At 33.5% G+C, this 24,422-nt stretch overlaps 2 protein-coding genes across 2 annotated transcripts; one reads left to right on the forward strand and one right to left on the reverse strand.

Moving 5' to 3' along the window:
* Window positions 1–1,485: 1,485 nt before the first annotated feature.
* Window positions 1,486–20,619, reverse strand: LOC132560297 (structural maintenance of chromosomes protein 1A-like). The gene is made up of 27 exons (XM_060224964.1): window positions 20,408–20,619; window positions 18,384–18,460; window positions 17,350–17,505; window positions 17,050–17,198; window positions 16,016–16,184; window positions 15,348–15,560; window positions 14,883–14,968; window positions 14,235–14,283; window positions 13,864–13,980; window positions 13,388–13,602; window positions 12,371–12,584; window positions 11,492–11,703; window positions 10,956–11,118; window positions 10,355–10,413; window positions 9,489–9,684; window positions 9,049–9,117; window positions 8,664–8,797; window positions 8,244–8,365; window positions 7,778–7,863; window positions 7,240–7,458; window positions 6,706–6,900; window positions 6,014–6,126; window positions 5,479–5,647; window positions 4,814–4,992; window positions 4,138–4,207; window positions 3,705–3,815; window positions 1,486–3,123 (listed from the first exon to the last, which is right to left on the reverse strand). The coding sequence occupies exons 1-27, from the start codon at window positions 20,517–20,519 to the stop codon at window positions 3,022–3,024; spliced, it is 3,756 nt and encodes a 1,251-aa protein (XP_060080947.1). The 5' UTR covers window positions 20,520–20,619; the 3' UTR covers window positions 1,486–3,021.
* A 361-nt stretch (window positions 20,620–20,980) lies between these two features.
* On the forward strand, window positions 20,981–23,897 carry LOC132560304 (RIB43A-like with coiled-coils protein 2). The gene is made up of 6 exons (XM_060224972.1): window positions 20,981–21,097; window positions 21,441–21,522; window positions 21,871–22,101; window positions 22,368–22,600; window positions 22,806–23,033; window positions 23,649–23,897. The coding sequence occupies exons 1-6, from the start codon at window positions 20,981–20,983 to the stop codon at window positions 23,895–23,897; spliced, it is 1,140 nt and encodes a 379-aa protein (XP_060080955.1).
* Window positions 23,898–24,422: the final 525 nt, after the last annotated feature.

The raw sequence follows: 24,422 nt of genomic DNA on the forward strand, positions 1-24,422 counted from the left end.
ATCCAAGTTGGTTGTCTAATGGCTGTTTTGTTTTTCTGATCAGTCCAAAAATCAGAAAGGTATAACTAGGGACCAAGGGGAAGCTACATCCAGAATTTGAGAATAAGCTATAAACTTTCATGTACTGCATCCCACATGGCCATCATCTGACAGTGGGCTAAAAAATTTCCTTTTACTAGAAGTGACCTTTGACTCAATAGGTCTGTTGACTTCTTTGATCCAAAAAAGCTCGCCTTTGTATGATTTTCACAAAATATGCACAAAAAGATACACAAAGAATTTCAAAAGAAAGTCCTACACTAGGTCAATCAAGCATAAAATGTAGGTCAGAGGTAACCTCCACTACACAATGCATACAAGTATCCTTAGAAACATAGACCATATAAGTTAAGAACATAGACCTTGTAATTTTGGTTAATGTACCACTTGTAATTACCTAAAAATTAACCTACACCATTTTCACCAGAAGCAGGCACCAACGTCAGGATTTAGAATCAGCCTCCCTCAAATTTGCTTATGTGATCCAAAATTTTGAACTGAAAGTGTCCTTTTCTCAAAACCGCTATGCCAATCATAAACTTTACAACTTGTCACCGTTTCTGTATAAAGTTTGGTTTTCATTGGTGTCAGATTTGTTGTTTTATCATCCCTTTTTATCATGATAAAATGCTCAGTAAAGGTCAGCGACCTACCATAGGTGCGTTTCAAAAAATTGTCAAGTGACACATTAACCTTCTCAATCAGCTATTTTAATTGGGTATAAAATTTGTAATTGTTTTGTAAAATATAAACTAAATCTGTTGATATAGTGATATCTTATAAAAAGAATCTATTTTTGAAAGTGGTCAACTATGGCTGTAACCCTTAACCTCTCTGGGTCCAGAATATCTAATATAGGCTATCACACTATGGAGCAAATTAAATCTACTGCATTCTCAAGCATGCCCATACACAGCAAGGTAATTGGGAAATATCTTAGATCATTTTGTTTCCTGAAACATAGTTTGTTTGCTTGATTATTCTGTTAAAAGCCTGGGTCATTCTGAGGTTGATTTCCCTATGATATCCAAAGCTTTTGGGTTTGAAGTGTTAACCACCCATGGTTGGGATTACAAGTACCAAAGATTTCCACTAGAGGATGCATTAATCTTGAACTCAGACCAACATAAATACCAGTTATTATATTTGATCTTACTCTTAGTGGGTGTATGAAAGAATTAACATCTTGGAAGATGTTCCAGTATTCTAATTCATCTTTCTGTTCTGAAGTTCTCATTAAGCTTGGAGTTGATTGTTGTAAATTTGATCACATTGTAGAATACAGTGCTGGTTTTCACTTTGACAGTTCAAATTAGCAGAGCTGTTACAAAAACAACCTCTTTACAGTGTAATGATTAAATCTCATCATTTTGGCAAGTCATACAAAATCTCTGTATATCTTAGTCCTATAATATTGATCAGTTAAAAAATAAACAAATACAAGTAAACTTTTACAAATTCATTTATTATTAATGACCATGACAAAGAATTAGACATGTCTACTCTGAAAGGCAGCTGTGATACTGTAGTTACCAAACAACCAATCAAAATAGCTTATTATGAAATGTCATTGACATAATTATACAGTAATGTTGAATCTTCATTGCTGCAGGTTTCCTTTCCTCAATTTCAAACATCCTTGTCTAATTTTACTGTAAATATGATTTAAAGAATCATTCAGTGTTCAAACTTGAGAAAGTGTAAACTAAAGCAATACTGATGGTTTATTTACGGTTTGTGTATCAAAAATATTTTCTCCTCATTAGAACATATCTGAATCTGGTAAAATCAAAGTGAATAACTTTTTTACAAACAAACGGTTTTGTGAGGATGACGAAGTAAACGACAAGGATGTCATAGAAATCAGCACAGCAGGTCCTCAACAATAAAATCCCTGGAATCGTCCACATAGATACAACAAATACACACAGCTAGATACCACTGGAGTTAATATCTCTATCTGATAAACAACAAAGGTGTGTAAAAGACATACATCAACATCATACTGACTTAACCAAATAAAACCTATCTATATCAACATGTAAAACAGATAAAACTATAGAGTGATGTTATACTTACAAAGTATAACAAACAGATGGCTTTATTCATTCTTGATCTACATTTTCCCATATCTTTGTTATAGATTTAATTGGAAAATGGAAATATACTTTTTTATCTCTCTCAAACATTCTATTGAGGATTGCTGATACAGATAACTGGTATTTCAGATTGTGAAGTCTTCTAGAAATTTTTCTTGCTGTGTAATGTGGTTAAAAGCCAGTTCTTACAAGGAAACAAACAGTACTAACACCGAATCAAAATTTACCTCAGCCATTTCAGATTCTGAATTGGCCATGTTTACAGTTAAAATCTGATAGATGGAGTTATCATTAAACATAGGATATGCTGGTAGAAAGATGATGCATATTGTAATGACATAACTTCTATTTGCTATTTCTGTAGCCTTGTATTGTACCTAGTGTTTTGGTTTGTTAGATTTACATGATGAATGTTTTCAGACAGCAAGAGTCAATTCCAAGTATTACTATGTACAAAGGAACTTAAAACTGGCACACTGACTTTAGCTTCAGAGTTGTGTACATACAACATTTATTAAACTATAATAAACATATCTACTAACAACTAATTTGTTCCACATAGCTGATAAATAAAGTATGTTGTTTTAAAAATATTTATTTACAATGAAATGATTTAGGCATCTCTTAACAAAACTTCATCTATGATTTATATAAATGAAATGGATGAATCAAATAATACCCCTAGTGGAGCTTAAATGTTTTAAAGTCTCAGTTTTGAAAAAACATTATGTGTTCTCACATAAAACATGAATTATAGTCAGTGTTGCCTTGATGTGGGCTTGGCAGTCTTAACAAAGTTTCACAGAAGTTTGCACTAAAGCAAACACACAATAACAATAAAATTTGCACTTTACATAAAATATATTCTTGTCAACTGTGTCTACTACCGCGACTTGCTGGGACTGTCCTCATCTTCACCTAGCTGGGATTCTGGGTAATCGTTAAGGTCAACTGTTAACACATGACTTATCACACAGTCTCCCACCTGTAATAGAGAGGACAAATCAAGTGACAAAGAAGAGACAGATTTTTATAATCAAATGTATTTGATAAGTTGTCACTTGATATTTCTCATCATAAAACATTTTTTGTTATTAAATCAACTTTTGATATCACATAAAAACACTGCTACCCAATAGGATGAAGATTGAGTGCTACATTTGTAAGGCAGATTTCTTAAATGCAGAAAGAAAACCTGTTTCTTAAATAATATAAATTTAGAAACTGCTGACAAATTTATTCAGTGTTCTTTCTTCTAAAAATGAATGTACAGTGTACCTCTAACAATGTACTTGGAAACAGAAGGGTACAAGTCTTTAATTTCACCAATTTCGGGGTCGGGGTTTGTACCCTAATTTGGGGTTAATGAAGAAAACTGAAATTACTACAAAAAGTAATCCAAAAAACTTCTAGCTGACCTAGGACTCCCCTGCTACTCACTATAGTTGGGTTTGTTACATATCATTTATACACACATTATAAATGTTTAAGGATGGTGGCCATAACTCTGGAATCTTGGGGTGTAAAAGATGTCTTAAATGGCTAGGTTTTATATAGATCCTTTACCTCTGGGTATATTCCAATGAGGGAATCTGACTTGTTGTAGAATTCTTCCTTCAAGGAGATCACTATACACTGGAAGCTCATTTCAGATTGTGAACGGATGTATGAGGCCACCTACAAAATGATAAAAATATTTCCTGTACAGAACTGATCTTTTCTTAGCTGGTTACCAATATAGTGTACTGTTTTGCCAAATCAAATTCTTTCATCTCACAAATCAAACAACCATGTTTTCACTGTTAATACTATAGTCTCATTGAAATGTTGACAGTAATTATATAAGGAATCAATCTTTACACAGGATTTATTATACACAAATAACTGACTTCAATCATTACCTGGTTAAAACTGTCTCAGAAGAGAAGTATTATAATAAACATTAATTACTACGTCTTTGAACCGTATTATCCAATATTCCTTTCCACATGCCACATACCTTTCCAATATTTGTATTGTCCAGAGCAGCATCAATCTCGTCCAGTACAAAGAATGGGGCTGGCTGATAGCTAAGGACAATAGCATGTTACAGTTAGTCAGGAGAAGACAGTATACAATATTGTACTAAAATGTGTATATATTACTCATATTCACAGAACTATACATATAACCCCTACAACCTTCCAAATATAATCTTTCAATTGATAAACTAAGATATTTTCCATCATGGAGCATTTTTAAAAAGACAAGGAGCCCATGTTGTTGATGTAAGGCTACATACCAAGTTTTATCAAAATCTGTTCATATTTACTCATTACATTCACAAGATAAAGTCAACCCACAACACGTTGCATAACACCACACAAAGAAAGATCAAAGTAGTTCATCATTGACTGTGGTCAGGTGACCTAAAAATACCTTTAAGACATGAGTGCCCACACTTCTAATCTGATCAAGTGTAGAATTTGAAATTATGATACTATGGAGCTAAATTTGAACTAAATCTGTTGAAAGATATGGAACAGGTCAGGTTGACATAGGTTATACTATATTCCACCAATGAAATGACAGCAGGCACTAAAACATGAAAATCTATCGTAAGTACTGGAAACGATAGTATAAAAACAATGAAACAAAGCCACAATTACAGACAAAAACGATTTAACAACTATTACCTGTGGATAGCAAAGAGCAGAGCAAGAGCAGCTACAGTTTTCTCTCCTCCAGACAAGTTGTCCATAGGCCGGAAACGTTTTCCAGGAGCCACACAATTGTAGTTAACACCATCCAGGTAGGGTTCTTCTGGGTTCTCAGGCCCCAGGAATGCTTGTGCACTCTGGTTACGAGCCAGCGACTGAAATTAATTGACAAATTAGTTTCATTACTAAGGCCCCTTTTCTTTGAGGGTTGAAACTGTTAGAACAGCAGACAATGCAATAAGAATGCAAGATACATATCAAGACGAGGCCAGACTGCACCAATACCAGGCATGCCAAGTTTGAGGGGGTCAACCATACCTGTCTAATTGGATAACTATTGCTTAATTAAGAATTTCTACATGACTCAAGGTTGACTTCCACACATATTTCTTGAAATATTATATTTGATATCGGTTTAAATGGAATACAATATATTAATTGTCTGAAAATTCCAAAACAATAAATAATGAGCTTCTTACAGATCAGGTACAGGTGTGTTCATTTGCGATATAATTCATTTAAGATCTGCTCATATTTAAGTACTGTCATAATCACTAACTTTGGGTGGTGAGGTATTTAATCTAACTCTTATCTTCAGATTATGGGAACAATAACAAATTAATTTCCTCAGTAGTGTTTACCTTGTAGATCTCGTCAATTCTGGTGGCTACATGCTCAAAGCAGTGCATGAACCTATCATATCTCTCTTTGCGGACTTTCTCATATGCCTGTTTAGCTCTTTTTGCCCTTTTCCTGGCATCCTCAAACTCAGCTGACGTTTCCTGAAATCTTTCCCTAACACCATCCAGTCTGTCGAAAAAAGAATTAGAATACTATTACCACATTTGTTACCCATATTTCATTTTTTATCGAAGTTGGTAAAAGGATTATACCTTATGCCCTTGTGGAATCCAAATACTTCGTAATTTGAATCTTTCCGTATTATCATGTTAAACATATTTCACTGAAAATCATCAGTAATCAGGTTCTTAGAGACCCGATTTGCATGGCATGCTCACAGGAGTACAAGTAACTCTAAATATGTTGGATTTCCATTTATTTGATATTTTCCAAGTAAAGCATCTGGATATTTTGTAAAAGACATTTAAAATCAAAGTAGGTGAATACTACTGTTATGTAGCTTCAATACTCTTATCCAAACACACTGCTACTCACTTTTCCATAGCCTTCATGTTTGGAGCATTAATCCTTTGAATTGTTGTGTGCATATCAGCTACAGCTTTCTGGTATTGGTTTTCTCGCTTCCTCACTTCATCAGCCATTTCAAGCTGTTGGAAAGCAAAGCATCATATGAAAAAAATATCTGAGTATTTTAACAAACAACCTTCAAAAGACATCTTAGTCACATTTACATCTTCACTCTGATGTCTAGTGAGTACTTACCTGAATGAGATTTATTAAGATGGTGTAATCTAAGATCAGGTTATCAATAAAAATATCTTTTAAAAATAGTAAGATAGCTTGTTTCACAGTTAATACATAGAAATCAAATCAAGACTACATAATTGTCAATAAATGCTATTTTTTTAAGGATTCCTTCATTATCTATGATGGTCTTCATCAGGTTAGGGTTGGTGCTATATGTACGGTTATGAAATTTTATAGCAATGAAAGCATTTCTTCAAGCATACACCTTTTCAAAAATATGTCAAGTGATATATCCCTATACAATCTTTTCAGATGACATGAAAATGCTGAAAATAAAAGAACTTCAAAGGTGGCAGTTACTGAAGTTAGATAAATCAAAACAGCTATTGTTATTCAGCGAAATGCTTGTTACAGAGTTTTCATTATTATTTCCGTTTTCTCAGTTCTCTATGTCTGTTTTGCTTAATTCTTAACTCTACCTCTTTATCATCTTCATCCAAGGCACTGTAGTCTATGAGGATGTTAGCCTCTCTAGCATATATGGCTTTGGCTCCTTGACTACTCATGCTGTCTATGGGAGTTTCCTGGCTGCTCTCTGGCTGACTAGACGGCTCATCCTCACGATTGATGTCTTCCAATGTTCCCCGCTTGAATGGGATCTGTATGTCATCCATCTAAAGACAAGCACAAAGTTACTTTGTTACGAGCTTCAATATTAAGACTACCTTAACTTGATTTAGCAAAGAAGCAGTTTTTCTGGACACATGTTCCTAAGAATTTAGTCAGCATTTCATCAGAATTTGGACTAATCAGAGATCTAACTAAGACTTATCTTTTATATCTATATATGTGATTCTTGTTATCAAAATGCAAAAGAAATACATAGGTAATGATACTGTCTGTATATACGGACCTAGGTAATGTAATACTTCAATTCCCATCATAAACATGGTATTTTCATGCTAACAATCAAACATATTGATTGATGTTCTCAATCAGGTTTGCTTACATACCTTACAAGCTTTTAATAAACTGTGTCTGTCTGCACGCTTCTGTTCTAACTTAGTTTCCACAGAATTGATTTGTTTTTGGGCAGCACTAATCTCTTTCTGCTGAGCAGACAGTCGTTTCCGGACCTCATTGATATCCGATTCCTCATCTTCCACTTGTGATTTAAATGTCACTCTTTGTTGTTTTAATCGCTCCTGTGTCTGCATTTCTTCATCAATAACCTGAATACAACAAAACAAGTTACAACAAACATCTGAGAAAATACTTGAACAATGATTAAAAACTATGACATCTTAATGTTGACAAAACTATCACTCCTGAATTTTCAACAATATCTTTGTTTCATTCTGTTCGTCCTAAGGTAATGGGCTATGACATTAAGCCAAGTCAGTCCCTTCATTAGAGAACTATCATATTGTGGTATCTGAGAAACTGGTAAAATCTTAGAAATAGAACCAAACCTAGATAAGTTCAGATATATATCAATGTATCTACCTAGTCTAGGATATGTGACTAACACCACACTTTTAGATAATGTACCTTCATATGGCGAGATTCATCATTTTTAACTTTCTCCAATTCTCTCTCATCACTCTGGTATGCCTTTTCCCACTTCTTTACATTGGCTGCAATATGAATTCATCCTTTAAAATCTATGTAGTAAGTGGAATATATTCATATATTGGATACAACAACATTTTCTTCATCTAAATTCATTCAGCAATGAATTGATCATAAGATAACAGGCGAGTACTTTCAAGTATAATTTTGTCCTTAACCACTACTCTTTTTAAAATTCCCATGAAATATTAACCTGCCAAAAGTTAATAACAAATAAAGCTGATATACTTCTGCCATTAATGTGTCCGAGAAAAGTTACTTCATTTTGGCGACGTACCAGTACCTCCATTTAGATTTACCTTGATTGAATACATGTAAAACACAAGTAAAAATGTACTCATTTCTACACATTACTATAACCTGGTAACTTTTTAACGCAAATTACCAATTGTGTCTCTAGATTTTTCAAATTCTATTTGGTTTTGTAATCTGAATTTCTGGTTTTCAAATTCCAGCCTCTTCTTTGCTCTGTCCTGTTGCACTCTAAGTTCTCGTTCTTCATATTGCCTTTAAAGACAAAGAAAAAAATGCAGTTTAAAATCAGTATCACTGGCAACATTAACAACTGAACTACTAAACTGTAAAATGCAGAATTGTTAAACTGAAACAGATTATAGTTATTTCATATAAACTGGCTTTTAATGGTATTAATCTTCAGAGGTTCACATTCAAAGCAGGACAAAACTCAGTACAACTTTATCAAATATGATATTTATGTCACTGTATATAAAAGTTATTAATAGGAGTTTGCTATGAAATGTTTGTTATGCCATAACTCTTGAGGACATTTTATTTAAACAATTACCTGATGTTCTCAACACCGATCTGGATACAGAAGGTCATAAACACTTCATCTTCAACCCTGTTCATTCTCTCCTTGAGAACCTTTAACTTATCACCTCTCTCTGACATACGACGCTCAATCTCTTGAATTCTTGGCTGAATTATAAACAATCAAGTTGCTAAATTTCATTGATAGTATAACTCAGTTATTTATGTCTGGTATATCTGAGTTCAATATGTTACCTTATAAAGCATTTATTACCTTTTATTATCTTGGTCTTGGCAGAAGAAATATAGTGATCAGATTATAAATTTTTTTAAAATAAAGACATGTTATTAAACATAATTAGACATGTGTTATTGCTTTTTGTGAACAAACAAATCTGTATAAAAACATTTTTTCTTACATCAAAAGACTTCAGCATTTCATTATAAGTGTTGAGATCTTTTTCATTCTGTGTCAGGTGCTTGTTGAGCTAAAGTAAAGAAGATGTATAATTATAAGTTGTTGATTATTATATAAGTAGAACAAAATTAGCTCTCATATAACTAAATAATATCTTCCATAAAACTGTCTATTATCTAACAGCCTCCCATACAACTGTATATCTTAAAACCTCTCATACAATTGTGTAATCTCTTACAACCTTCCACACAACTTTATTACATCTTACTTCCCCCTGTACAACTACATATCTTACACTCTCATATACAATTGTATCATATCTTACAAATTTCATTACAATTGAATCAAATCTTCCACCCTTCCATGCAAGTTAATAATATCTACAACTTCCCATTCCATAAGACCTTAAATCTCCCTCTATAATTTATATTGAAAACTCACAGTGTTATCCCTGTCAGTAATAGAGTACTTGAGACGGGTCTCCAGACCCTTGATCTGTGACCTGATAGTGTTTAACTCCGACTCTTTCCTCTTGTTCTTCAGTTGTTCTTTCAGTTCCTCAGACAGTTTCTCCTTCCGACTCTTCAGCTGTCCCAACTGTTTTTCATCCCATCTCCGAGCCTTGGCTTTTAAGTCACTGAGTAGAAGATTTGACATACAGATATAGATACATGTGACAAATAATGGGTATCGTATCAAGGTCCATCAACAATTAAGAGTCACTAAGGGCCGAATATCTGAGCTAATAAGAAAATCTTAAATCAGGGTATTTTCTCTTGAATTTTACTAGCATAAACAGATAAAAATTTTAAATCCTCCCCAATCCATTTGCTATAGTTACTGGTTTTTAAAACCCTTCAAACTTCATTTGTTTTCCTTTTCATCACACATCTTTACTTGCTATCAACAGATTTGAACCAAATTTGGTATATTGATCTCAGGAATCTAATATTGATCAAAATCCGTAAGCATTTGCCAGAGTTACAGGACTTCAAAATCCTTAAATCCCTCAGAAAATGCTTCCTCATTTAGCTCATACATTCCTAATAACCTTACACTAGATTTTTCCACATTAGCTCACCTACACCTTCAATGTATTGCAAAAAGTCTTTCACTTGAATGTCCTAGCCTTCATGTTTGTTTAAGACTTCATAAATGGCTTCCCATCTGGCATAGTGTTATGAATTAAATTAACATTACTCCATGTCATTCTAAATAGGTTTTTTAAAAGATGAAATGATGTCCTGGGTTTGGCTATGTTTAATCTATTTCTGTACTGCTATCATTACAGTGATATTCTTTCTTACCTTGCACCACCTGATATAACACCAGATTTCTGGAATAGTGTCCCATCCAATGCTACAGACTGGAAAAAAATAAAACATTTATTTTTATATCTTCAAGAAAAATCAAAATTGTTTTCTTCAACATGTCCTGTTTCTTCTACCTTGATGACTGCAGATTCACAAACTGGGTTTTATCTCACTTCTTATATTTTCACAAAACCCCTTCTCCTTTTACCAGTAAATTCAGGAACAGGTTTAGGGTATATGAGAAATAATGTTAAAACCACTCACAATGCCTATTTAACAACTGAGCCTTTTAATACAGAATCAGTTTTTTCTACATGGTAGATAATACAATGAATGTAGAATTTTTTTTCATTTGCTTTCAACAAAACAAAGACCTTTACTTAATATACACTTAAGTACCAGTTCTAACATCAGTCAAAAAGACTTAAATGCTGAAGTAATCTAAAATTCCAGACAGCTTACTCTAAATCTCAAATGTCTTTCAAATCATTAATGACTTTAAGATAATTTAAAATTAACTTCAAGTCACATTTTCAGCGAAAGATTTTTTAGATATTAGATTTACAAGCGATATGCATTGTGTTTTGAAAATTACCTTGTGACGTTCTGGTCCACCAAATGCCACCCTTCTAGCATCTTCCACTGTCTCACAGACCAGCGAGTTACCACAAGCAAACAGCAGGGCCTTCTTCACCACAGGAGGATCATACCGAATCACATCCACCACCAACTTAACATTACGTGGCTCAGAAAATTCTCTGTAATATAATTCAGCAATAAATTCAGCTGTACGCTAAAAGGCCCTGAAAACTACTATCAATGACTACCTTATAACCCTATATTTCCAAATGTTCACAGCAAAGAGCAAACTCAGTGTTAACAGAGTTTCCAAACAAGTAAAAATGAATAGTTCTGCATATAATAAGATCAATCTAAAAAACATTCATTTCAGTACACTTTATCATTAAGATGAAATAGCATGGAACTTTTCATCATACACCTGTGCAATATATATTTACCAAACATTTACCTATGGCTTTGGTTTAAAATAATACTTAAGTACCCCCTTTCTAAAGAGTTGCTAGTCTGACTTTTTATCAACTATCCTAATCCAAAGTTTGTTTTCTTCACCTGAGTTTTTCATTGACTGGTTTAACATCTAGATAGTTTAGAGGAAGGAAGGTCTCTGGATCAATACGCTGCTCCTTCATGTACTGGATGCAATCCTTGGCAGTCTTCTCTGAATCACACACAATGGCATCCATGTATTTACCAAGCACTTTGGTAATGGCTACTTGGTACTTTTTGTGGCTTGGCTCACACTGGTCAATCAAACGTCCAGTCTGTACAATAAACATCGCCAACATATATAATCTCCTGTTGTACATCAAATAATGGGTTTGTCTTAAAAATCCATACAATATTTTGAACTATAAACCATAAAAATACCAATATAACTGTAATTGATGACTAACCATGAATTTACAGTGATATTTGGAAATGGTCCTCTTGACTCATCAGAAAAAATCCTGCTAAAATTACACACTTATCAAAATCTACTGAAAATACTACACTTCATACAACAAAAAATCTGTAAAACATCTACAGCACAAGACTATGTATTCCCCCCCCCCCCCCCCCCCCCCACCTTTTTTTTGTACATTGAGTTTTTTTAACTGCTTTAGCTATAAATCTAATTCAAACTATTTTCTCGGCACTATCATTACATTACACAATATGTGTAAAGTTCAGTATACTATTTTCCATGAAATCATTTTGGGTATGCCAGTTCATCACTTTTATGGTATATATACAACAACAGATAATATCTACATCAATAGACAAACTGAGAGTATCTTATTAAAGAGAGAACGATGAAATAATGGAAATATACTTGACTACTAAAAGGCAAATACCAAGAAAATGATTTCAACAGTCTAGACAACTCTCAATGAAGATTAATATGAATGATAATGTATTTATTTTCAATCCTTTTTCCATTGAACATACCACTCCTGGGAAGAGTCGTTTCAGATTGTTGAGAAGTTCTTTCTTCTTTGTGGCACGGGCAGATTCGTGTTTGTCTACTTTAGCCTCTCCTAGTTGGTCCATGACAGAGGCTAACTCTTCATTGATCTCTTCAATTCTGCGATTTGCTGTGTCTACATCCTCTGACATTGTCTCCTCCAGCTGTCGCTGCTCTGCCACAGCATTGTTACTTGTCCTGTAGATATGTAATATAGACCCTTGGTATTAATACATGAAACTAGTACTTTTTACTTGAAGCAACATGGCCCCTAGACACCTACATAGGCTACATTAATGCAGTAGAAATTGTTGGACTAAAGGTTCAGGATTCAATCTAGAGATTTTTTATTTTTCTATTTCCTATCTTTATTTTTACTTTCAAAAAACTACAGCTATTACTTTTTAAAATTTATTGAGAGTTAAAACAATAGAATCACGACAGTTTCAAGAAAATTAAAATTCAAACTGAAATTTGATAATTTTAGACCCTTGAATAATAAAATGACAGTAAGACCAGTCTATATGGTCTAGAAGGGTAAAGTAACTGCTACCTCATCAGTAGATATTGCTATGTGAATTTTGGCCAATCACATGTAATGTCATGTTCTCAAATGAGAATCTGGTTAATAACAAAAGGCAATCATAAATGTTCCAAGACTAATGAAACTAATAATGATGTACCTTAACTTGACATTACCTGCTACCTAAACGGAAATTGTAGGTCACACTTAGTTACCATTCGAAGTGATGTTGCTGTTAAATTAAGTTTGAGGGTAACATAAATGTCCTTGCAGGCAACCAAGGAACTGTTACTTGATAAATGTTTTGTAGTTCCCACTGAAGTTGGGCAAAGTTTTCAAATTCTGGTGTTTCCATTTATGTGAAAATTTTAATTCAATGGCTGAAACCTTGGAAAAAATTAACTATAACAAAAGTTGGACCAGTTGAGAAAATATTTAACAAACACAGCTAGCTTTGTCCAACAGATATATGACTTACTTTATATATTCATTTAATTTCTCCACTCGTTTCCTGTTTTCTTCCATTTCATTTTCTTTCTGTTTTATTTTAGATATAAGTTCATTTCTTTTTCTGCTTTCATTGTCATATCTGTCTTGGTCTGATTTTTGTTCACGAGTAATTGAATCCATTTCCTGGGTATTTCTTGCTGCTCGCTTGCTTGCTTCTTCTTTCAGATGGTGATATTCTTGTACCTGTAAAAAGAAAAGGAATAAAGAATTATTATAAATGAAACTGAAGAAACATTGTGACAATGAGAGCAAGTACAGCAAAGCTGAATGCAGAACACATAAGTCACTGGTTAAAAATAAACAAATCACTGGATATATATATAACACATATATTGGTCAGTTAATATAAAAGTATATGTTTGCAAATTCTAATAATGATATAATGAATAATCAAAGTAGCTGTAGGTGTATAGATCAATGTTATTACTAAAAGTAAAAACTTACTTGAGACTCCTCCAGGTCGAGGTCACGGCCCTGGGACTGGGATTCTTCCTCTATTCGCTCTTCGAATTCCTGTCGCTTCTTCTCTACTTCATCTAACTCTTGTTCTAACTCTCTGATCTGTTCAAATCAAATATATACAGTATACAATACTGGTAAATCACAAATAAAGGATGAGGTTTTATTCCAGAAAATTATCAGCTAGCATCACAAATCTCCACCACTGACATTTGTTAAAATCATTGCCTCCTTCCCTCCCATTCTTATTTCTAAATATTACAAAGATTTTATATTGAATTATGAAACAACCAATACTAGCTTCATTCTCATAGTTATCAGGTCTTATTAGCTATCATAACACAACAGACACTTACCTCTTGCTCATGGTTATCATGTGTCTTTTTTGCTTGTTTTAAAGATTTTCTGTGAAAAAATACACATATATATAAATACATCTATATATAAATTCAACATTTGGTTATGCATGTTGAAAATATGAATGTACCATGATTAATATACTGAAATCTTGAAAAGAACACTAGAGGTCTAAGGAATTTTTTTTTTAAGCTCACCATTAATGATCTGATTCTATGTATGACTGATCATTTCTTTTCTTTCCTCTTTATTTTTTTGCAGCATGTCAGGTTATTAAAATGATTCACATGATAAAATGTTCAACTAATATAGTAATGTGTAAAATAGTTGGAAAGATTTTAAACTAACTCCAAATGGTTGTTTATGCTTATCTTGAATTCATATCTATTTATATCTTAAGAAGGTCAAAAAAAGATATGCACAACTTGGACCCCTAATTAACTTGTCAATGATAATGACCCTTCATGAGAAAATTGTGACAACATACTTCACAACAATGTCAGAAAATTGGATTATACCCAAAATAAGGCCCAACTAACAACCATATTGATTATGTTGATGGAAGATTCAAGCAGAATGAAAAAATTAAAGGTAAAAAGTATGTAACACATTAAGCTCTACATCAGCTGATAATGGCAGGTTCTTACTTTGCAGAATCTAACTTCTTGATCATATGTGAAGTCTTTTCCTTGGCCTTGATGTACAATGGTCTCTTCTTGTTCAGTTCTACTTCCTGTCAAAGTAAGAAAGTTCAACTTTCAATCCTAGTTTAGCTAAAGAATTTATCTTCCATGAATAATTTTTAATTACTTAAAACAAAATCATCTAAAAGCTTTTATTGTAAGAATATACTTTGTATATATCTAAATTGCACTGGTTGTCTACCTATTCTTGCTCATTACCGTGTTTATTAATTAAAACATATTTTGCCCATTTTTTCCAGAAATTTTCGAAACTAAGTATTTTCTTTCTTGTAAAATCAGCATGCAGAAAAGCCACAATTTTACAAAAGAAATGAATGTTTTGCTGACCCTTGATATTAGGCAATAATAGTTATGATTCAGGATAATTTAAGAACAAATGAAGAATACTTTGTTCCTTATATTTCTTACCGATTCCTTTAATTGCTGCTCTATTTTTGTTAATTCTCTGGTAATTTTTCCTTGTTCTTTTTTCTTTTCTTTTATCTCTTCTTCAATCCTTTCTCGTTTCCGGACCTCCTTTTCTAGCAAATGGTTTTTTCTGTTGAGTTCATCTGACATCTCATCAATGTCTCTTTCATTATGGAATAGTCTAAAGAGCTGTAACTCCATCTGTTTTTCACTCTGCAGAAAAATGAAAAAGAAAAAATAATAAGGGTATAGATATGATCAATATAACTTGGGTAAAAACAGACGAATAATTGATTAATCCTTATTATCTGAAACAACCTCTGACCCCAGGTTTCCTTATTCAAAGGAATTATCTTATTCTGCCGTCATTTCAACAGTGCTGAAGTGTTACAAATGTCAAGAGGACAATAGGTATGATTAACTTCAGGTTATTCTTAAAAAATTTTCTCAAGTGACTGTTTGATTCCACAATAGTTTTACTGCTGTTACAAATATCTTGTTAAGCAATTTGATGTCAACATTATGCACTTTTGAATTATGACAACAACTTACTTTGCCTTTCACTTATTGCTTTCTTAATTCACTTCCTGCTTACATGTAAAATTTAACATATTTTTCCATCTTACTCTGATCAAAGAATAATTTCTAATCAAATGCATGTAACTTACAAGTTGTTCTTTCAGCTTTTGGTAACGCTCCGCTTCATCTTTTTCTAATTTGGCTTCTTTCCTTTCAGCAGCAATGCCCTTCTTCTTGTGGTAATTAAACTGAGTATCTTCCTCTGCCTTTAACATTTCCGCTTTAGCAAGATCATATTCTTCTTTCAGCTCACCAGATCTGCAACAATGATAAATATGATTTACATCTTCTAAGGAGGTGGTAACAGAATTTCTACTTCAAAATCTGTCATTCATAATAAAATGACATTGACCTTTGACCTCTTGATTTTGTTACTACTTGAAGACATTTGAACTCAACTCATGACCTAGAACTCTACATGCTTCACACTAACTTGATATAAGAATAGTATAACATGATACTGCATATATATAAATTGTCTTTTGTAATGACAAGGAAAAATATTCCCCAATAAACTGTCTTTGGTGTCATGTTACATCTAGGAACTCTACATAAAACAGCTTATTTTCTCTATCATTCAAAGCAGAACTATCATCTCCTTTATTGGTCAGGATGCAATATCATTTTATGATGTGAAATCTACATCATGGTATTTCTCCTTGATTGAAATTTTCAAAAATGGTTGTCCCAGACATAACAAATATTTTTTGACAACAATTTCATTTGTACCTATGTTATAAACATAAATAACGTACAAGGCCAACTGGTTTTGGTTTCCCTTTCAAGACTATTAGATCTAAAATTTTCATTAATTTCACATTTGACATTGAACTTTGATCTACAGCTTGGCCTGTTGTTCATGTCATCTTTTCAGAGAACTAGACTATATCTGTAAGACATGAATGTGCCCACTCATATACAAACCAGAATCTGATCAGGTGTAAAACTTGATGTTATGATACTATAAATCAAATCTGCTGATTAGTTCTCAAGCTGTCATCTAGTCGGAAAAAGGACAAAGCGTGACGAGGCAGGTAAACATGAATAACATGAAAGGATATATGGACTTGGGTAATGGTAACACTATACCACTAACCCCTCTTAAAATGGGGGATAATCTTACCTGCTGATTTCTTCAAACATGTGTGTTCTTTCCTTTGCATTCTTCATAGCAATGCTCTCTACTGTCCCTTGAAACACCAGGAAGTTCTTGGACTTCACCAAAACTCCTATTTTTTCCAGTTCTGCAGCATATTGTTGTGATGAAACCGTCTAGACACGTGTAAAAAGAGAGTTTAAAATTACTTAAGCATGACTAATGTATCTTTCATGGCATTGATCTCATAAATTAACAAAGATCTATTTGAATGCGATAACCTAAACCAAAAATCACCAAAATTGATTTAGTGACTGTTAAACTCACCTTTCCATTGATTTTGTGGTCAGAAGTTGAGCCATGAATTACTCGTGTAAAGTGAATATCTGATGATGAATCTTGGTCATCTCCACCTGTATATACAGCTGTGACAGAGGCTCTGCTGGCAGCTGGCTGTCCAATGGGAGCTCCATGTATGAGATCCTACAATATATGAAATTGGAAAGCAAATAATGAATACTGGTACATTTTTCAAACAGGATTGTTTTTTTGTACCGTGGAAATAATTATTCTACATATCACTGGTAGCTAAGTTCAATACAATTGACATTAATTTTTGTTCTTTTATTCATATTCATTATCATCATGGTGTAAACCAATTAATCTTTAATTCATTAATAAAACATTTTCTAATTACATGTATCTCACAGACAAAAATAAAACTTTACTTAAACTTGCAAAATATTAAGTCACATTAAAAAAAAAAAAAGAAAAGAAATTTTGCATAAAACTGAAGTTTTGATAAAAATGGCAAGAGGATGAGATGTTTTACCTGTGCATATTTAATTGTAGTAGGCAATGAATGATAAATCATACTTGATAATGATTTGTATTCATATATGTTATGATAATTTTGCTGGTTGATACATGTATTACTATATGTTGGGAATGTGATGCTAGAATATTTACATTAAAATGATAATTGTAGCAACAGTAGCATTGCTCTGTCAGAAGGCCTGGGACAGCTTTAATGCCACATACCTTTAGTCAGTATGTCTTACTTAACATCCAATTGGCTCCACTTGTTGCAGTTTCATGGATTTATCAAATCAATTACATTTGGATGAGTATGCTTGGAACATGTAGATAGAATACTATGATGTTGTTTCTTGACTAACAGCAATGTGTACAAAATACAGTACACAAAATTCTGCTTTGTAAATGCTACTACTGAGATCTAGAGTTGAGAGTTTTGAAGTGAAAAGCAAAATTGATAGATCCAATATTTCGTGTCTCACTCACAGAACATTATCCCTATATTTAAGTAAAATGAAAGCCATTGTTGCTTTGTATATACTTACACTAAGTCGTTTTACTCTTAAATTTGAGGTCTTCTCTCCAAGTACAAAACTGATGGCATCCATCAAATTGGATTTTCCTGAAAAAGAAAAAGGCAAAATAATGGCAAATAAAGTGATTTTTCAGACCAAACTAGGGCAAAGTCCTGACATTTCTATAGATGAAGGATTTAAATTTTTTTCTTTATTCAGGGGGGCACAGACCCACTGTTTGAACAAAGCCGAGTCCTCTTCATCCAAGGATGCTTCACACCAACTGAGATTCTTGACATTCCTACAGATGAAGGTTTTATTAAAAAAATCTCTTTTTTTGGCACCTATTCTTCCTGCACCAGGGGGCTGAGAGCCACTACTTCTACAAAATCAAGTCCCCTTTACCTAAGAATGCTTCAGATCCAATATGGACAAAATTCAATCATTTCTACAGGAAGTGAAGGATTTGAAAGACAACACTCTGTTGGCCTCTGTTCCTCATGCTCAAGAGGGTAAGATCAACCATTTATATAAAACTGAAGCCTTCATGGATGCTTATGACCAAACTTCGTTAAAATCCACTCTGTCCTTCATGACAGACAGATGCTGTGTGACGAAAAGGAAAGATATGATTGTAATATTTAGCTTCCAACAGACAGTGACAATCTTCCCCCATAATGATTTACATTTTTTAACATCTTCGGATTTGGATTATGTTTAGCATTACCACTTATGTGTTATGTAATGCTCAACATACTCAAGTCAAAATCCACAGAATTTCCTGCAAAGATGAATTAAATAATGATGTCTTCATTTGGCATACAAAGCAAACTGAGAGTACAACTTGTCGCATAAAATTTTACATAAAACAAAATAGTTGTGAAACATTTTCTTTGTAATATATGCTGAATAACACCACCTATTTCATGTATGCAACCAAAGCATTGAACAGTCAATTAAAACTTCTAAAATGTTCTTTTGATTGGCTTGAAAGAAATGTCTTTAATGTGTTTGATCAAGAAAAACTTGACACAGGTACTCACTACTACATAGCATTTCCTGCCTAACAGAATTTTACCACACATATCCAGTTTGGCACACTGAATCACATACTTTTACAAAACTCCTTGTTTTAGAAATTTCCCGAGCCTTTTCTAGAGACTATGGATGACACAACTCATGTCTATGTGGAAGAACTGATAAATACATTCCTGCTGAACAGTAAAAAACTGTAACTGAACGTGGGTTTGTTGCATGTCAATCAACCACTCGGCTGAGTAGCATAGACCTTGTCTTCACTGCAGTCCTTTACTTTTTAAATATGGAGGTGGAGTCAATTATTCCAATGACCTAATAGAAATTTACTTTGTGGCCTTAAATTGTCTTAAATTAAGTCTGATTACTTAAAATTGTTAATCTACACAATATGCTTACACAAGATGGAGGGTTCTAGTATGCATTTTTAAGTCTGCCTAATCTCTTACAGAGCTTTATCTCATTTGAACTGTTCATGATCCAAAAATATCCAAACCTGACCACTCTTGACACCTCTTCAATGCAATACCATTAAAGGGATTTTTTCATGCAAGGATATTCTGATATGTGCCGCTGTTTGCAGTCTCATCTGAATGACTGGCTATTAGTAGTTAAATGACAGCTTGTCCCATGTCTTAATACACTAGTATCCTCATACAGTTCATACCAACCCACTTCAAAAGCACTTGAGTTTATTTATTATCATTTTTTGCAAGAATCTCAAGGGCACGATTAATTAATTATAAAACAAAATGTAAACAAGATGCGGAAATTATAGTTAAAGAGAACTTCCACAGTTTGAGTCTAAATAACAAATGTCAGAAATCAGGGTCACAGTGATGTTTCGTCCAAAATGTAAACAATGCCATCAACTAGGAAATATCATGTAGGTGCGTACGGTAGTTACTGTATGGATGTCTTTCAATTTATGTCTTTCACGTTCTATGTCTGAATACAAACTATGCGTATTTACTAACTCGGCATACACCAATATGTTGTTTACACTTTACAAGACTTACCAGATCCATTTGGTCCGATGATGGCAGAGAATCTCTTGAACGGCCCGATCTTTTGTTTGCCTCTGTAAGACTTAAAATTGTCCACTTCGATATACTTTAGGTGCCCAGGCATTCTGTGGTTGGTTCGTCGGCACACTTATGCAAATAGGTTTTCAATGCATCTAAGATGCTGATGTAAACCGGAATTATATATTCGAAAACATATCATCAAATCATGGTCGATAATTTTAGCGCGAATAGATGTCGCTGCGAAAAATGCTCTCGTTATTTCACGCGAGATCTTACAAGGTTTTTCTTTATCGGTATTTTAGTATGTTGATTGGATGAAATAAAAAAAATTAAAGTACAACATAATTATATAATTCCCTTAAGTTTTTCTCTCCTTTGTTTTGATGTCATGAAGAAATGCAATATATTTAAATATTTCTATTTAGATAAGAATATTACAACGAAATGATCCCGCAGTTGAAATCCGGTTGACAACCGTGTAAACTTGGCAACGAGTGCTACAGCAAGCCTTGAGCGAAAGGCCCTTGAATAATCAGAGAAAAGGGCGACACAAAACATTTCAAGATGTATAAGTTAGATTTACCTGTGGATTACAAGGAGGCTGCTGCCATTGAAAGGCGGAAGTTGATGGAAGAACAGAGAAAATCGCGAATTTTCAACTCGAAAACCAGAACAATCGGGGTAAGCTTCTTCTGCCGCTGTCGATGTTTACCTTTATCTCATTCGAAACCAAACCTCACCGCAACAATTTATGCATTTTCAAGATATGCTTACAAAACTCATTATTATCCATTACAAGAACATTATATCAGTTAATTAGATGACCTCTTTACCAACATATTAAGAATTGATTGTTTTATTGTTTATTGGAGAAATCTTTGAGTTTCCTTGTTTTGTGTCGAAGTGTATGAAAGAAGATTCGTCAACAGAAGCAATAAGATGTTTACAACGACGTCTACCACTTTGAACTATAAATGTTCCGCTTATAGAGTATTTGAAATGGCATTTGTTTGCTTTTTAACAGGTAGATATTCAAGCAATAGAACAACAAAATTTAGATAAGAAACAGCAGGAGGAATATGAAAGAAATAGAGACAAAGCCTTCGGTAAGTGAAGAGCTACAAGCACTGTATACATTTGACAATTTAAATATGTTTTAAGATGTAACATTTATCCTGCAACTTGCATTACCATTGTCTGAATACATCGTTTTGGTGTCTCTTGGGCTATGATGGAAATTTATACAGATGTAAGTGTATTAATCTTGTACAATAATACAATAATATTTCAACCCCTGTAATCTAAGCTCAACAAACAAAAATGTTGGCAAGGTTTTTTTTTTTCTAAATGCCATTAGGCTATTTCATGTTATCCATTTCTAATGAATCACCATTAAGCAATTGATCCATACTCCATTTTTTCTAATGATTTATCACCACTTTCATTCATTTCAGCTTCCGATGCAGTCAGAAATGATAAAATTGCTATGATGTTGGAACAAAGACAAAATCAAGATGTGAGGGAATTAAATAAAGCTGTTAATGAGTTCCGTTCCATGCACCAACAACCAGCGAGTAGACGTGAATTTGATCTGTACGATCCTGATTACTTAAAGAAGGACAAACCTGCTAGGGTTAGTGATGATGACCCAAGGTGTGGAATTTCTAGTCTTCAGAAGTTTGAAGGTAAAGAAAGTATTAATCATGTGAATGTCTCCTGTTCGATTTTTAAAAGGAATTTTTTTTCATTTTTAGACAATATCCTAGTATTTGAAATTTTGAAAAATAGACAAATGCATTGTAATGATAAAATGATATAAAGAGATAAAAAATTATATACAGACATGGAGTGCTGATTTGATAGTTGATGTGTATTAAATGGTACACTAATTCATAGATAGTTTTTCAGAATTGATTTCAATTTTTATTCAACTCTCATGTTTCTTTGATAGGGGAAGACTTGAACAACAAGGCCAGAAAACAGTACCAACAAGAACAGCTAAGAGAGTGGTCAACACAACAGAGTGACGAGAAGGCTCAGGCCAAAAGGAACATGGACCAGGCTAACCGATTGTATGAACTTAAAATGCGGGAACTTGACCAAAGGGCAATGGACCTTGCTAACTCTGAAGACGAATGTCGCAGGGCAATAAATATGGCAGTGAAAGATTATAACCAGGCACTGGTAGGTTTATGACTTTGGTTTAGGGATTTCTGTTGGTTCATTTGGTTCATTAATGGCAGACAATTTCTTGAATGGACTGATTTTTTGTTAGCATGTAACTAAAAGTTAAAAGTTTTGGTTCTCAAATATGATTTAAGGATATCATACCTTTTTTTTCAGTGGGTGTCAGATGAACAATATACAGGTTTACATTTTTATTTAACAGGACCGAGAACGAAATGAGAAGGAAAGATTACAAAAACAACAGGAACATGATGATAACATGACAGAGATTGCAAACCATATCTTCGGAGATGTGCTGACAGAGAATCCGTCTGTGGCCCAGAGTGCATTTGGTCCCCATCGTGTTATTACTGATAGGTGGAAGGGCATGAGTCCTCAACAGTTGGAACATATACGTAACCTTCAGGAACTCCAAAGGGCAGAGAAAGATGTACGGTATTTTTTATGGTGTTATATTGTTTGTACAATTTTGATTAATGAAACTGATTTTTTAGATATATCAATCAATTAAAAATGAAAGGAAGACAAAGTTTAATATAAGAATTTGTGAATGATATAGAAAGCTGATTACATTGTAGAAAAATTGTATCATATTTTCTAATATAAAAAACAAACAGCTTCTTATTTCTTTTTTTTCTAGAATTGATTCTTAAATGCTTAAAGTACAAAACTGATGATATATAATTATACATTATATAGCCAATATAATGACAGAAACAACCGTTATTTTAATAATGTTTAATGGTTGTGAAGTTTTCTCATTTATTATGCACATGATGTGTAATGTAAAGATTCCTGCAGTGTTTATAAAGTTTTTCCATCAATTTTTTTTCCTGAAACCATTAATTTCAAAATTAGTTAAGTGTATGAACCCTGCAAAGTCAATTATCTTCATGCAATATGATAGCAAACAAAGCAAGAGAAAACCAGTTGCCTGATCTTTTTCTTAATTATTGTATGCTGTATTTCAAAGTGTTTGATAAAATGTTGTAGTACTAAAGTTTTGATGTCCCTGTTCTGATTATGTATGTTGGGTGTGTTACAGAGACATGACCAGGAGGAAGAGTTAAGGAATAAAGAATGGGAGAGACAACAGATGGCAAACGCTCGTGCTGCTATGCTTCTCGAACGGGAGATGGAACGCAAGAGACGTGATCTGGACCGTGAGCAAGCAGAGGAAAACCGACGACTTGCTACAGAGCAGAATTCACACAAAGATTTCTTGAACAAGGAAGTATATACCAACCCTCCAACAGCAGCCTATTTTACACAATTCAACACCACAACTCGATAGGAGCATGTAGCATGTGTTAATACAAGGGAAGGGATGGGATGGGGTGGGGGGGGGGGGGGGAGAAGGGTGGTGATTATGCAGGCATATTAGGAGGGGTGAGGGTGAAGTGCTTACTCTAAGTAATAAGATTAGAGGTTGTGCCAATTCATAGATTTTTATGATATTGGTGTATATATGTTATATAAAAAAGAGACTTAATATCAGATGAAAATTAAGATAATTCCATTTTCTAGAGGTAGGGGAAATATTTAGGTTTTAATTGATAAATTGTATTTCATCAAGGACAACCATCTCATAGTCAACCCTATGGTTGCATGTATGTTTCATGTGATGAGTTAGGAGTTCAGAGTGAAGGTGGCGGTTATCAAGAACTGATTCAATGATCCAATTATCAGTTTAATCATATGCCATACACGTTATTGTCCATAACAGTTTTGATATGTCAATGGGGCTGGTTAGAGGACAGGGCCAGAAAAACTTTTAATTGAAGACATGGAAGCCTTACCAACATACTTGTGGACTGAT

This window comes from Ylistrum balloti, unplaced genomic scaffold (genome assembly GCF_031769215.1).
Source record: "Ylistrum balloti isolate Yb309-2 unplaced genomic scaffold, AGI_CSIRO_Ybal_v1 Utg371048, whole genome shotgun sequence".
NCBI classification, from domain to species: domain Eukaryota; kingdom Metazoa; phylum Mollusca; class Bivalvia; order Pectinida; family Pectinidae; genus Ylistrum; species Ylistrum balloti.

Excerpts from the sequence above, each read along its gene's own strand:
- LOC132560297 (XM_060224964.1), bottom strand. The coding sequence starts at position 20,519 with ATGCCTGGGCACCTAAAGTATATCGAAGTGGACAATTTTAAGTCTTAC. Across the intron at positions 13,603-13,863 it reads TCGACCTGGAGGAGTCTCAA|GTACAAGAATATCACCATCT; the intron begins GTAAGTTTTTAC and ends TTCTTTTTACAG. Across the intron at positions 3,124-3,704 it reads TCATTGGAATATACCCAGAG|GTGGGAGACTGTGTGATAAG; the intron begins GTAAAGGATCTA and ends TCTCTATTACAG.
- LOC132560304 (XM_060224972.1), top strand. The coding sequence starts at position 20,981 with ATGTATAAGTTAGATTTACCTGTGGATTACAAGGAGGCTGCTGCCATT. Across the intron at positions 21,523-21,870 it reads AAATAGAGACAAAGCCTTCG|CTTCCGATGCAGTCAGAAAT; the intron begins GTAAGTGAAGAG and ends CATTCATTTCAG. Across the intron at positions 22,601-22,805 it reads AAGATTATAACCAGGCACTG|GACCGAGAACGAAATGAGAA; the intron begins GTAGGTTTATGA and ends TTTATTTAACAG.